This window comes from Phalacrocorax aristotelis, chromosome 2 (assembly GCF_949628215.1).
Source record: "Phalacrocorax aristotelis chromosome 2, bGulAri2.1, whole genome shotgun sequence".
Classification (NCBI taxonomy): Eukaryota; Metazoa; Chordata; class Aves; order Suliformes; family Phalacrocoracidae; genus Phalacrocorax; species Phalacrocorax aristotelis.
In genome coordinates this window covers 4,345,936-4,361,742 of record NC_134277.1, presented here as the reverse complement: position 1 = coordinate 4,361,742, position 15,807 = coordinate 4,345,936, and the positions used below count along the sequence as shown (strand labels likewise).

General features: G+C 38.0%; 1 protein-coding gene across 5 annotated transcripts in view; it reads left to right on the top strand.

The window, feature by feature from the left end:
* ADCYAP1R1 (ADCYAP receptor type I) overlaps positions 1 to 15,807 on the top strand; it is a 146,143-nt gene that overhangs the window by 114,661 nt on the left and 15,675 nt on the right. For all 5 annotated transcript variants that reach the window (XM_075082211.1, XM_075082212.1, XM_075082210.1 and 2 more), the window contains 2 exons: positions 2,435 to 2,504; positions 4,332 to 4,423. In XM_075082211.1, coding sequence (XP_074938312.1) covers positions 2,435 to 2,504; positions 4,332 to 4,423 — 162 coding nt within the window. The remainder of the gene's footprint in view (positions 1 to 2,434; positions 2,505 to 4,331; positions 4,424 to 15,807) is intronic.

Here is a 15,807-nt window from a genome sequence, read left to right as displayed (position 1 = left end):
TGCATTGCTTTTGTTTCCTTCTGATTGTGTTTGTCTGAGGAGAGGATGGTGTTTCTTCCACTACATCCATCCCATAGATGTCACAGGGAATGGACCAAAAAAGTCCTTGACAAAACCTTTGTGTGAGCTTGATCTGATTTGTTGTTGACATCTACAAGGTCGATATCGGCAACTGAGCTTGTGGGGACACATCCTGTGAAAGGAGAGAAATAAGTCTATGAAGAATAGGCATTTAGAGGGATGGTGTATCGCCCCAGAGTACACATTTAAAATACATCAGTGCAGAAATAAAATAAAATAAAAAAACTAACAAAAAACCTCCAAGTGTCTATTTGTCTCAACCGGAGTCTGGGATAATTAGCTGGGCTGTAAATGTCTTCAGTATAGATGACTGGAACTAGAGCAGGTAGATTCCATCCCCCGTATTTTCTCACTTCTACACAGACAAATTGCCGTACATCAATGTCTGTTTGTACAGCCAGATTAATAGTAGAATTTGTGTAGATTCTTCCAGCATTGGTCAACTCACTAAAGACTTTCAGGGCAGCTTTAATGTGCATCTCAGAGAGGTTGAGCTCTGCAAATAGTGGGTAATTTTCAGAAGAGGGCACCTCATTTACAAAAGCATACAAAGAATTTAAAATATAATTGATGATTTTACATGCTTTTTGTTTGGGTTTTTTTGTTGTTGTTGTTGTTTGGTTTGGGGTTTTTTTTTTGTGGCACACAATTTTTGATAGCTGGAAAGAGCCTAATTTCCAGACTGTGGGTGGGAAGGTGTTCCCTCTGACATTTATCCCCTTTCAAATATTTTAAGTTGGGCATCCAAAGTGAAGTAACTTAGAAAGGTTACTTTGCATTTGAAAATCTCAGCCATCAAGCCCATAGGTTTTGTGGGATTTTATGTTTCTAGGCTTTGTAGGCAGAAGCTAATATATGTAATTTTGTGCAAATTTGACATCTCAGCTATAAATTTTCTCTCTTCTCACCAGCTCTGCTCACATTATTGTTGGTTTTATGGGAATCCAGTAAAACATTGTTCAATTGAAATATAATAAGTATTGTTCAACTAAAAATATAAGTTCAACCGAAATTTCTAAACCAGATATCACTCAGCTCCTTGGGATTTCTCTCATATGTACTTTGATGACAGAATTTTAGCTCTGACTCCTCACACTTACACATGTTATAGTTTTGTTTAAAGTACAGATTTTCACTTTTCCCCAGAGGCTACCAGACTACAATTTAAATGACACAGAAGTTGCATTAAGCTCTCATAAGATCGGCAGTGCTTTATTCCTGTGTGCTCTTTCAAATTGTTTCTTGGTGTCTGACAAATGCACCATGACAACCACTGCTGGGACTTTTGGCTGTTGTCCCAGTGGGAGGGAAACCCTCCTTCTCAGAACTGCAGGTACAAAGTAGACATTTTCTGTGGTTTTATGTTTTTCAGAGAGAAGCATGAGGGGAAGAAAGCAGAGACAAATAAAAGACATTTTTTAACTGACAATCAAGTTCTTAATGACTTAAAATAGTATAGCGGAGGTGGTGTGGCAGGGGAAATAAGATTTTTGTTTCCATTATTATTGTTTTTCTAGCTTTAAAAATATATGTTAAAGTTAAAAACCCATATGTATATAGGTCCTGTAATTAGCTTTCTCTACAAATGAATGTCAAAATGCAACTATATGAAATAAATATCAGCAGAATCTTTTGGTGAATCTGGAGGAAGATTTTAAATGCTGAGGAAGAAATTTCTTTTTCTTTTTTATGATCACTCACTGCCAACATCTTAAAAAAGGAGCTGACCCCAATTATTGTCGGGTACTTGAACCTACATAGACGAATCCTTGCTTCTTGGTGGGATTTGCAACCCAAGGACTGGAAAATCATTCCTATATGTGAATACAGCCAGTCTTTAGTACATCCTTGTACACTAGATATGTGTAAGGATAGTCAAGTCAGGGTCAGGAGCCAACATTCATATCTGTTCATCCTGGAAAAGAAACTAAGACATCAAACTTTGGAATAACCATCTCTTACCCTTTGAGGTATCCATGTCTTTTTTCCCTTCTATTGAGATGTTCGCTTAAAGGGACAATTTTATAGTTGTACTGTCTGTAGACATAGAAACACAGGTAGAGGCATTTTCCAAAGTGGCTAAACTGTTTAGAAAGAGGTACTATTGAAATTGCCACAAAAATACTTATTTTATTTTCAGATAAGATGGGTAAAGGCTGTAAAAGAAAACTACAACAGGGACAGAATAAAGATCTAGTACCTTTGAACCCAAATAAAATAATTTCTCTACAAGACCAATCTACCACTCTCTGCCCCCTTAAAAGTTGTTTTAAATTTATTAACTTCCTTGTTATATCTTTCTGTTTCTCTTTCCATCTCTCTCCCCACCCCGTTCTTTCATTAACAATGGCAGCTGCTGGGACATGAATGACAACACTGCCTTGTGGTGGGTGATCAAGGGTCCTGTGGTTGGATCAATCATGGTAAGTAGCACTTGGAGCAGACACTTCCTCAACACCTCTGAGAGCAAATAACCAATGCAAATGGCTTCAAATGGCTTTAGAAACGGTGCTGCATCTGCTGTGCTGGACTACTGGGCAGCTTGTCTGAAAGAATTTGCCATCCACAATGCTAAGTAACCCCGTTGTTATAAAGAAGGTTTAGTACAAGTTAAATGATGGTGCACTGCCTGCAAGCAAAGACTATGTAGGCAAGGAGCTTTCGGTTGTTTAAACATAGATGCCAAATGCCATAAGACCCTAGTGCATATGGAGCATTTGCCTGGGGCTGGCAGATATGAAACAGGATGTATGGGAATCATGTGCCATTTGGGGTGGCAGCTGAAGGCCAAGTGGGGCAACCAAGGGCATGAAAACAATACCAGATGTTGGTGACTGGGAAACTGGACTGTGTCTGTTGAAAGGAATTAATTTCACAGCTACATTTATTTGTCTAATATTGGATTGATAATAGTATTGTGGTCATAGTGCAAGATGTTAAATTGTCATCAAGGTATCTAAGCTCTCTTTAGTTCTTGCAGGTCTTGGATTTGATTCACATGATGCTAGATACCTGCATATGGATGACTAAGGCGTCCTAAAGTATCCGGTTTGGGCTCTAGCTGCTGCCCAAAAGAATATGGGAATTTTAAAATGGTGTTGGGCTCCTCCAGTTAGGAAATTAAATTGAGCCTCTAGACAATATGGTTAGTGGCACCTGAAAAGCTGTTTGGCTTAGCACACATAGGTGTCTAATTCTGGGCATGTTGAGTTGCTTTCCATACTCCAGTAACAGCACTGGCCAGGATGTCATTGAGTGTTGTGGGAATTTAGACATCCAGCTCACAGTTACATGTAGGTGTTTTCATCAGGTTTGGTATTTCGCCTTTTAAGTATTTGGACAGCTCTCTAAAGTAGTCACCTTCAGGCACATTAAAGGTAATTCAGCTAATAACACTGAAGGGTATGGAGATGGAGAGGGTCCAGCGGCCTGGGGCTTTTGTGATCTCGATGTATGTGAATTTCCGTGCTTTACAGACATATTTTATGAAGGGTGGCGTTCTGGCTTTGGGAAATCAGTTACACCTGGATTCTCTTCTTGAAGGCATTAAAGATTCAAGCAACTAGCAAGGGATGCCTGTGCGTCTCCATTCATTTGTAGTCCTCAGATCAGATAGAAATGAATGACATCATTCTACAAAAGAGAAGATGCCCAGGAATGACATGAAACTAAAAAGACATGAAGAACATTATAAACACACAGGCACATGTACTCCTCCCCTTCCAGAAACATTAGAGGTCATCTCATCTTGGGACAGATTCAGCCAAAGTGGCAAAGTGACACAACTTGGGGCTTCAAGGAAAGGGGAGACACTAAATTGTGACTGATGGATGTTCCTAAACTGAGAAACACCTTAGTTCATAGAATGGGAGATAAAGGTGTTTTTGCTGTTGAGATCTTTGCTAGATCGTTTTGATATGCAGGGGTCTTTCTTTTTATTCTTTATACTGGTTGATAATGAAAAATATTGAAAACTTTTTGCTTATGTTTGTCTTATCTGGTACTTGGGACTGAAGAAACTCTGCCTTACTTTAGCTGCTGCAGGGGGGATACTTTTTTGCCTGGAAAAGGAGTGATAAGATACTTGTAAACTTATCCCATTAATCCTGACCCTATAAAACTTCTAGACTGCAGTTTCGAGAAGAATAAGGCAATGAAGCCAGCAAGTCACTGGGAATGTCTCATTCTTGTGCTTGAAAAAATATATCAGTCTATCAGTCATAATTTTTTCCTTTTATTTTTTCTCCTAGATAAACTTTGTGCTTTTTATTGGCATAATTGTGATACTTGTGCAGAAACTCCAGTCACCTGATATTGGGGGCAATGAATCCAGCATTTACTTGTAAGTACAAATAAAGCAGTAATCAATTTAGGTTTTTAATATACACATAGGAAAAAAGACAGAGGCAAAAAGACACCTCAGCTGAAGTAATTTGATTTTCAAAAAGAGCCATAGGGTCTATTAAATGTATTTGGTTGATTTTGACTTTTTTTTTTTAATCCAAAAGCTACTAAAGTGCATTTTAATGCCAGCTTTCACCTTTCTTTAAAAGCCCTAGGAAAAAAAAAACAACAAAACAAACAATTCCATAAATATTAAATAAAAAAAACCAACACCCAAATCCTTCTTTACCAGGTCAGTTGTCTGGAAATTAACATACTGACCAGACATAAATGTTATTATACTCATGGGGCAGTCTGCTGTGCTTCATACGTTCCAGAATGTCCAAAGTTCATTGAAAGCAATGAAATTTGGTGAAGAGATTTCAATAACTTTGGACTGACTTCTAATTTAGGAAGATCTCCTAAAGTTGCTTATGTTCATGTTTCTGGTAACCTTGAATGCAATCAACTTAAACCAAATGATTCCCCCCCACAGTTACAATTGCTTAAAAATGCACAACAAATCCTAAAATTTTTCTTTAAAAGTTTTAAAATTTTTTTGTGGTTTACATCTTTTTAAAGCCGGCATCCTTTTTGTTAGTTTCCACCTCATTAGAGGGCAGAGACTGGCCATTTGAGATGGTCATCATTCCCATTTTGAGTGCATGCAGTCATTCTCCATATGAAAATTATATAATTATTTTGAATAACTAAGATATGCAGCAGCACGTTTGGTGTTTTCATGGCTTTTCAGCCTAAACACCATGCACATCTTCTTTGCAATTTTTTTGTCAACTCTGGTGATTTCTAGCACTCATAAACATAGGTAAGAATATTTGATTTAACACTGGGTTCCTGGTGAAAAAAAGGCAAGTCATGCAAACCTTAACTAAAAATAAAAGATGTCAGGGTAAAGTAGGAGAACCTTATTTTGTAGTATTTTTTTTTTTTAGTTCTCCAGTGATCAGTTTCACCCTAAGAAACCACACTCATAGTATAACGACGTTATCCATCTAAATGACAGTTTCAAGGAAAAATATGTCCTCCAGTTGCCTATTTTTCTTCCCTTCTTTCCTATTGCCTTTTTTGCATTTACATGAAATGGTACTATTTTACACCTCACTTTTGCACCTCTATAGTCAAGCACCCACTCACTGAAAGCACTGCCCTTGAAATTTGCTCTAAACTGTGTTTCCACAGCCAAAATAATGATTAAATCCATTCTGCAGCTGGATATTTCACAGAATTAAAACGCAGGAGAAAGTGTAGTTCCGAATAGGTTAACTGTATGCATGATTTGCCTAGGGCTTGCATGAAGACTTCCCATGTATGTGCTGCTGGGAAGTCATCCCCTGAATCTGAGACTGTAATTAGCACCCAAGATGTGCAGATCTCGTTCTGATAATGACCTGCTAAGTGCATGTTTGGTGTCTGCTGCACATCTCTCACATATGAAGCAAAGCATGCCATAGAGTCCAGTGATTTAACTAGACTATAAAACATCCTCGTCATTTTTGATCAATATGGTGACTGGGTTTTACTGATATTTTTCCTATGTGTATAGTTAGCCACCAAAACCAAGAGAAAACATCATATTTTCTGTTTCATTTGCTGCCATTATATTTCATATTTTTTTGCAACTTTATAAATGGGTGTGTATAAATTGATCTTGCATTTATGTATGTGTTATGAAGTGGAGTGTTGTTTATCCAAACAGATTCGACAACAGAAAAATCACACAGAAATGAAATCAATAAGTCTGTGCAGATCTACACCAGGCATATTCAATATTTGTGCACACGTATCCTGTAAAAAGAGGGCTGTTGTAACGAAGAAAAAAGATCATAGTGTGGTTATGTCACCATATTGAAATCTCTGTGGCATTTAGATGTGGTCCATATTAAGCATTTTCCATGTCCTATTTTGCTGTTTCAAACTGTTAGTCATCCCATCAGACCAAATTCTCCATCCAGATATTTAATCCACAACATATTTAAGTACTTTGCCTTTAGTACATGAGACAGATCAGTTGTGGCCAAGGCAGGATGTTCAGCCTGTTTCTGAAGGTAACGTCATGTTATCTGCGGTAGTGATTGAGATTTACTCCGGTATCAATCTTCGACTCTTTGGAACAACCCTTTAGCCAGGACTTCCATCATCAAAAAAACAAAATAAAAGATCCCACGAAAGTTCGGTTATTGATTTTGGGTAGGATTTATTTTCTTCTTATATATGGGGTACATGTTTATGTTCAGGTCCCTTTAATGATTATTTTTGTTAGGAAAATCTCCCTCCTGTTCTATTTTATAGACACTATGGTCATGGTTCTGCAAATCACTTAAGCCTGTATTTGGTTTCAAAAGCCTGGGGGATATGCTTAAATTCAAGGATTAATTATATATTGTTACCACTGTGTACTCATTATTAAAAATTCCCACTACTGAAGTTAGCTGCGAGCTATGACAGGAACACAACAGAAGAGTGTACTGCTGGGGAACTAATGCTTAATTAATACAGTGTAGCCACTAGAAATTGTAAGGCGTGCTTTAAAAAAAAAACCCAAACAATAATTTGTATAATTTCCAGCACAATAATGGGTGCTTTATCCCCATAAAAAATCAGACTTTATCTCTAAATAACCTTTCTGATTATCATTATATGCAATAACCTTTACCTTTAGGCTGACAGAAACTTGGAAACAGGTAGCTAATTCCTAACAATTTTCTGCAGTTGTCAAATGCTTTAGTGAATGTAAACTTCCAGTTTATCGACTTGTACGTTCGGTCATTCATTATCTGTCCCACGCTTAATAGATATTTCTTCAAACATTTAATTCCCCTCAAAGCTGCCTGCATGCTGCTGATCCCATTTCAGACTGAACAGATCCTGAGAGAACAGTAACTCCATCTTCTTTTACTGATAGAAACCGCTCCTTATGGCTGAAATGACTGGGGGCTAGATTCATCAAAAATATCTAAGCAGCTGACGTAGGAATTAAAAAAAAAATAGAAGCCACCCTTTTTAACTTTCATTTTAATTTTATAATTTGGGGTTTTTTTTTTTCTGAGAAGCTTAAACAGCTTTCATACTTCCTCCCAGCAGTCATCATAATCAATTTTTAGTGTTAGGAGTGAACTGCCAAAGGCACAAGAAAGTCATAACTGCTTCTTGAACCATGTTTCAGTTTCAGTTAATCTTGTGTCAGTCCTGAATAATTCCACCAAATTAAGCATCAGACCAAAGCAAGCCCAGTAGTACAAATGCAGTAGATTTTTATCTGAGTGAGGAGTTCTGAGATCCTCAGGGGCTGGGGACACCTAAAGTGGTATCAATTGTATTCTAGTGTAATTAAGACAACTATCTGCGTAGTTCAGAGAGGTTTCTTGCCCCATCTGGTGAATGAATTGCATAAAGAATTGTAATGTGCCGCGGTCATGGACATGACATGCTAAATCCTATCCAACAAACGACAATGCCTTGTATTTGTACCTGTATATTCAATCCAGTTAGATTTTACTTAACATGATTCGAAACCGAAAGCACTGCCTGATTCTTAGCAACCTCCAAATGCACCGTTTGTAAATATTTTGTAGTAGTAGATTATTTAGGGGCACTGTTACATCAGAAGTCCATGAATCGAATGTGCACTCACAGTTCTGGGGACTGGAAACACGTATTCACAACCCTACTATGGCTGGCTCAGCGCACACGGCGTCACACCAGGCCCACGTTATTTGCATGGATTTTCATACATCACTCCTTTGGAATTTTAAGAAACAGAGAGTAAATTGATCTGTCAAGGCTTCACTGTTTTTCCTGTGAGAAATCCAGTCAATATCGTGTAACATGGTATGTCAGAATCTGCTTTCAGGCACCCTGGTTTTGGTCAAGTTGTTGTAAAGAGAGTACATTCACCTTCAAAAAAGACAAAAAGTGCCATATTCCTATAGGAATGCCTACACAAAGCTTAAATCCATGCTATTATTTTCATTGCTGAAGGAGTCATTAGAGACAGAACACCATCTAACAGTATCACTGCCATAAACTACGACAGTATTTAAGTAGGTATGCATGATGTGGATGCATGCTGGAATAGCCCTTAAGATTAAAAAGGCCCACACATTTCCATCAAGTCTTTGCTTATTTATTCATTTTTGAGGATCAAACACATTTAACTGAAAAATCTTCTTTCTTTTTTTTTTTTTTTAATTTATTTCCATTCTATCATTAATAGTATAATTTGGGAGGGGGAAGCTTGTTTCTGTTTTTGCTTTAACAGATTCTTCATAAATTTTGTATCACATGTTGAAAACTCAATGAAAAGAAAATAAACCCCACATATATCTAGCTAATTCAGGTCTACGTCATTCCTCCAATCAGCATCTTGCTGGAAAGAAAGGAGAAACATGGCATATATCATAGGTAGGTATGATTTTACATATGGTGCAACCTAGAGGGTTAGGGCAAGAGAAGCAATGTTGTAACACAAATGTTTTGGTAAACAACACTCCTCTGCAGTTTGCCTACAAAGTCACTGGACACTCGATGATTCATTCTGCTACCGCTTTGTCTTGCTGCAAGTGCTCACACTGCCAGCATTAATAATTATTGTCAGGGTCTTCATGCCAAAAGTCTCATTTGTGACAAGAAAACAGCAAATGTTTGATGAATGGTATATTCTTTAGCATGGCACTTGAATTTCTGAACCCCAGGTACTGTCAGTTGAGTGCTGGAATGCCCACCAACCCAGCAATGAAAGGAGATTGTGTCCCTGGGCTACTCCTTTTCTATCACAAGAAAATACAATGGAAAACATAGACGATGATTATCTGGTGTTAGTACATGATCAGCAAGGACCTAGTTCTCATTTCTAAGAAATGCTAGGAGAGTAGATGTTTGCTACTTTGATGGACACCAATTCTTAAGGGATTTATTTAATGCTCTAGAGCAAATATTCTCATTCACAACTATTATACTTTTCATTTAAATTTCCCAAGACAAATTATTATTTTGGGTGTTGGTTTGAGGGTTTTTTGGTTTCTGTTTTGGGTTCAGATTGTTTGGTTTTATTTTTTGGGGGGAGGGGGTGGCAGTGGAGGTTGTTAATTTGTGCCAAATCTTTTCATGTAGGGATAGGAAAAAACTGAGTGTACTCCTTGGGAATATAAGTTCATGTAGGCTCTGTACCATAATTAGCAAGAATATAATTACACAGGGGTTTATTTATTTTCAGCTAAAGTAATTGAAAACCCTATTCTGCTTTGATTGTCTATATGTAGATTTGCTGTGGTCTCAACTAAGGTAAAACCAAAGAGCACAGGATATTTAGTGGTTTATAATGTTCCTGTGAGCTGTTATTCCTGTTGAACAGCTGAGGGTATGATGCATAAAGGGGGCTACTCAAAATCCCCCCCAGTGCCTGTGGCAGGTAGAGGAATATGAACATCCATCTTTGGTTGACAAATCTAGCTTCCTAATCTAAACACTGTCCTTTCATCCGATATGCATCTGTTACATTCTTACAGTGATGATGGAGTCAGACCTAAATCCATGTCCACCTTGAAAGTGGTTTTGTTATTTCGTGGGCCACTTGCCAGATGGATATTCCAGAAGACCAAATCAATATTTTTAAAGGAAATTCCATTGGTTTCCAATGATATAAAAGCATTTTACTGGAGATTTGACAGGCTCTGTTTTGAAGTCATTGGTCACAAAGACTTGTTTCTTGTAATTACAAGATCATTTGTGATGAATGCAATGTTAAAAAGTGCTCTGCTTCTGTTATTCTGAAATCCCCAGAAGGTGATCAGAGTGCAAGTCCCTTGTGCCTTGGCCTGCACAGGTGATGTCTGTATGATGGAGGCTCACTCCTGTTAACTTCTGTTTTGAAGTAACAATGAAATACAGGACGATTTTATCTTTAAACACTATTTGTGCACATTGCTGTAAGGTATTTTCATGGGTAATTTTCTGGTTTCATTGCATTCATGGACAGAGGCAAGGTTACAACACTGATTTATGTGGTTTATGAATCAGCTGACTTTTTTGAAATCTGCCCAAGTGTTATGCTTAACAATCCTCTAATGGAGTCTTAAAATTTCCGCTTGACTCCATGCTCTGTGGCAGCCTTAGAGAATAGGATTGTGTCCTAAATGAGCAAAGCAGAGTCTTTTTTTCCCCATCTGTTACAAAAGCAAGTCACAAACTTTAAAAGAGTGTGTTTACATTAAAAGAGAAGCCACTAATAGATGGTCCTTCTCTAGAAAGATCAAGGAGGTGTGCAGTTAAGTGAGGGAGAGAACAATGCCACGTTGTATTCAACAGTGTGCTTCTCTTTACAGAAACGTTCCTTCCATTTTTTTAAGAAACCGTAATGCAAAGCTTGGTACACTCTCATCAGTTCTATAAAAGGTTGGATTAACCCTAACAGCCCTGTGTCCAAGGAGGTTTAGGCCCCAAAAAAGGTTAAATAGCGTCTTACAAATTCCTGTTGAAATGTTAGTAGCGTGTATCCAGATATTTCAGACCTAAATGTCTTTCAAAGCCAGTACCTAAAACATTGTGGCTTGATTGCCATCACCGGTATGGAGCAGCACTCCTGACATCAGAAGGCTCAAGCCAGCATGGCTTACCTGTAAGTGTTTGCATCTGTGCTTGGGTACCTGTGTAAATATAGGTCTTTCCTACACATGTACTGTCTGAAATGTTATCTATATCTAAAATGGTTCTGGCATTGCTTTTTAAAAGACCAGAAATACTTCAGCAATGTGCACAGTATAAAGCTTCTTACTTTAATGTGAAACTGACTACACTTAACTAAATTGTCTGTAATATTATAACTTTTGCCACACATTCAAGTTTACTGATTAGCAAAAATAAGGTAACCTTCCTAAAGAAAATGGGATACAGACCTCAAGTGTGTTTCTAAAGTCACTGCACTTCATCAAAGTGAATAACCTAATTTTGATCTGTATTGATAAACTTCAGTTGTCATGGAGATCAGCAGGATAGAGAACGTCCAGTGCCTAAGGCCATGCATCTTTACGGATTACCCATGGATTTGGGTACAGTGTTGTATCCTTTATCAGGGTAGCTTAATTACTGGGAAAGATAATGGGTTTGGAGATTCAGATAATTTTTCAGAAACCTCAAATTGAGGTTACAGATAACTTGGGAACATCCAAATTAGACCATTCTGGTTGTTTTCCCTTTCCTTCCCATGTTACTTACAGCTAAGTTTGGTTTTTTTTGAATGTGTTGTTAGGGTGAAAGGGATAGATCTGGAATTTTACTTGCCCCCAAATCAGTTTGCACCTTTGTTTCTTTGAATTGGTTTCTTAGTGTAAAGATAAACACGGAGGTGAAGCAACTGGTCATGCAGCAGTTGTTGCGAGACTGCAGACAATGGGGAATAATTCTGACATCTCTGATCTTGAACGTGCTTTCAACTTACATCAAAGCTTGATGCACACCAGCATCCATAGTCTTCCATTTACTTTTTGCTACCATTCACATTTTTGCCTCTACCATATGAGAACAAAAGTAGTTTAATTTCCCCCCAGTGTCTCTGCTTCTCCTTGCCATTGATTTCTTGCGTCTCACTTCAGCAACTAACATGTTTCACATCCAGTGGTTTTAGTTTTACATCTGAAGAATTATTAGGATGTTCTCTAAGTAAGTACATAGTCCTTAGAGCCTGAGGTATGGAAGGGGCAAGAGAGATGGTGCTATCGCAGTGCAGAAGGTTTTTTGATCTGGAAGGGTGAACTTCTCATGAGGGTCTTGTAACTAATACTGTGTGTAAAAGGAACTCTTCAGTGCAAACTGGGTGATTGGTTGATTGACCAGGAGCAAATTCTTCCAGCCTTGGAGAGCATGAGTACACACTAAAAGGCCACCAGGTTACAATGTCTTAGTATTGAACTAAGTCTCAATGAAGGTGGTTTAAACAAATCTATACTACTTCAAGATGGGACCAATCCAAAGTTGTGCATGTGGTTCACATAATAGTCTTAGTACCTCATTTTCCCTGCACCTGTATCACTGCCGAGAGACTTCCAAACTGTAATTCCTCTTAAATAGTCCCAATGAAAACACTGGAGTTGTTCAGCTGATTAGATGTCTGCAAGCCTAGACCTTTTCAACAAAGGCAGCATTCTCCTTTTTCATTAAGGATGGTTATAGAGATGGGTTGAAACTTGGATCATTCCCTGCAGGGTTTATCGCATAACATGTAAGGCAGGTGAGGCAAAACAATGTACCTGAAGTTTCAGAGCTGCAAATTATATAAACTCAGTGTAGCTATACCTATGCTGAGGTTTGCCAGCTGACAGGACTAAGACCTATCTATAATGCTTGAAAATCCACTTCTTGTGGCAGACTCTGGCAATAAATATCCCGTGGGTTTTGCTCATTTGTTTGTTTTAAGGACAATGAGCTAATCACATTCTCAGGAATTTTATGTCTGGATTTGGACATACATATTCTTCATTTCAAAGAGTAAATCTGTATTGAAAACCATTTAAGACTCTCATTTGGTGTGGTACATTTTTCTCACTGAACATGCTGTTGTCTTCTACACTACAGTTATGTTACTGCACCTCCATCAGAATTATTCCATAATGCATGACATTAGTCTATGCTCTGGAGTCAGTGAGAATAACCTAGCTTGTTAAACAAGATCTCTAGAGTTAGTACGGAAGAAGGATCAAGCCATGTAAACTTGAAGCTACAGTTCATTTAAAGACTGTTTTTGATGGAAGTGTTCTGTTCTCTGCTACAGAAGCTACTGCTTCTCTAGAGCACAGCTAAACATTAAGCTTTATCTCTTTATTTGATCTCTGAAGCTTTCTCCATCCTTGTATGTCCACCCTTTAGAAGTTAGGAAAGCCAAGAAAGAACAGTGTAGAGAAGATTTTTGGCTCTCTTTGACCATCTGTTACATCTTCAAGCCTCAGTTCTGCAAAAGGTCATAACTATTGGACAAAAAGTTCCAGTTCAGATTCATATTTGTTAAACATTCATTTTCAGCCTCAGCTATAGTGAGCAAGCAGTAATCCAGCATCAGTCTCTAGAGAGGTGACAGTGGTTTCCTCACAGACATACTGTTTCTGTGTCAAATTACTGTTGTAATTACCATGGTATCTTTTAGTTACCATAGATTAACTCTAACTTTGGTGGAATTAAAAATGCACTCATGTAAAGTGTATAGATGACATTGAATGATCTCTGTAATGTGGGAGCTTTATAATCTGTAAAAAACCCTTGTGAGGTTTCCTACATAGGTCCTAGTTTTCAGCTTGAAGTTCATTAACTTTATAAGTACATGGACACAAAAAATGCAAATCTTCATGTTCCTCCAAATCACTGAAAAAAACCCAATCTACTGAGCTGTGCAAGACACACCTGCTCAAAACAGCAAAAAGAAACAAAGCTGACCTCTCACATGTTAAACCAATGCAAGAGCCCTAAAAAGTAGAAACCGAAAAGTGAGATGAAATAAAACTACCACCACCGTTTAAAGTCAACTGATCTTAATGTGTTTAGGATGAGGACTGCAAAGGAGACCTCACACTTTCTTTTATATCGAACTTGTTTTCACTTTATCCCCAGGTGTCAGAAGATGATCCTGGAAAACCTCAGACCCTTTAGAGAGGTCAGGGGAAAGTGTTTTTGGTTCTGTGGTGTCAGCAGTAAAAAGTAGAGCTAGATGTAACTAAGACTTTGACAAAAGGTGACTAGCCTAAGACTTTGGACTTGTTTTCAGCTGAAGAGTAGAGAAACAGAGTTGCCTTTTTTATGAAGAGAACAACAATGGCTGTACAAAAGCAAGGCAACATGAGATCCACCTGATTTAATAAGATAATCAAGCTGGGCTCCTTCCATAGTCAGCAGAGATCTACCTAGTCCAGAGAATAAAATCCTTGGTACAACTTCTTTCATTCTAAACAAGACATTTAAAATAGGTCAGATAAATCTCACTTTATGGTCTGTTTCTCACCACTGACTGCTAAGCTAGCATGGGTTAACAAGATAAAGACATATCCCTATGTCATAAACTTTGACAATTAGATGAGATGGAACTAAATAATGACTTTGCTGAGAAGCACCCATGCTTATTCTGTCTGGATGAGAGGGGTGAATGGGTCTGTTTGTGCGCATTGGAGCAGGGCCCATAGTCACTGCAGCAGGATGGAATTGTTAAGTCTGTTTTCTGCTCACAGAACCAGTTCCGTTTTCCAAACTGTTTATATCTGATCTGTAAGCCCTGGGTTTTTATAAATATAGTTGGGGTTTTGACCAGGAAAAAAACGTAGCTTCAGGAAACTCTTAGCTATCATGTAGCAAAGAAAAGAAACTCCCCAACCTATAACAGTATCAGTTGTAGGTAAGTAGGCATGTAGCATAAATAATAGATGGTTAGGCTCAATTTTTCAATTTTTTTCTCTCTCTCCCCATACAATCTTTCGATTTTCACTTTTGTTAACTTTTTTACAAAAAGTACTTTATTTTATTTATTTATTAATAAAGTATTCAGCACTTTATTTCATTGATTTGTTTCTACGTTCCTTCTCCTACTATTACATGGTTGACAATCCTACTTGTAGTGAGGTTATATAGAATTAATTGAGCAGGGTGCACAAAAGTTCTTAACGAGGCACATTTTTAACTTGTATGAATCAAATTCTAACTTCATTGTGTTTCCCAAATGACTCCCCTTCAGCATATTTAGAGACAACCTGCAAACTCTGTCATTCCCTGTGTGCTTTTAGTGACCTAAACCCAGAACCCTGACCTTTTTCATTATGGAGCTACATGGCCTCGGCTTCATTCCCCTGAATCAGCATGCTTATTTTACTTCTCTTAAGCATCTCTGAGAAAACTACAAGGTCTTTAGAACTGAATTGCAACTACCTTTTCCTCAGATTTGTGTAATCTCTCATTTATATTAACTTTCCAGACATCAAGATGTTCAGTCTGACAAGATGGTCTTCAGCCACATCATACATCACTCATTTAATCCTGGGAATGTTTAACTTTTTCTTTCCCCTTCCACCCTAGCACCCTCCCTCTTCCTCCCAGATGCAGCTGCAGTCCATGCACAGGACACATGCGGTGAGACTCAGCTTGTTTGCCTTTAGCTGTCTAAAGTCTCGTATTCAAACTAAGCAGTCTAGTCATCGTCTGTGGTCAAACTGAGAGACCAGGGCACCTCTGTAAGAATGCATCCCGTATGTCTTAGACACCTCTGTTACACGGGTCAGCTCAGCCTCTGGAAGTGCCTGATTCTTTCCATGGTTGACTAAGTTAAAGGTGATAGTTCAGTTTAAATTTGTCTTAGTT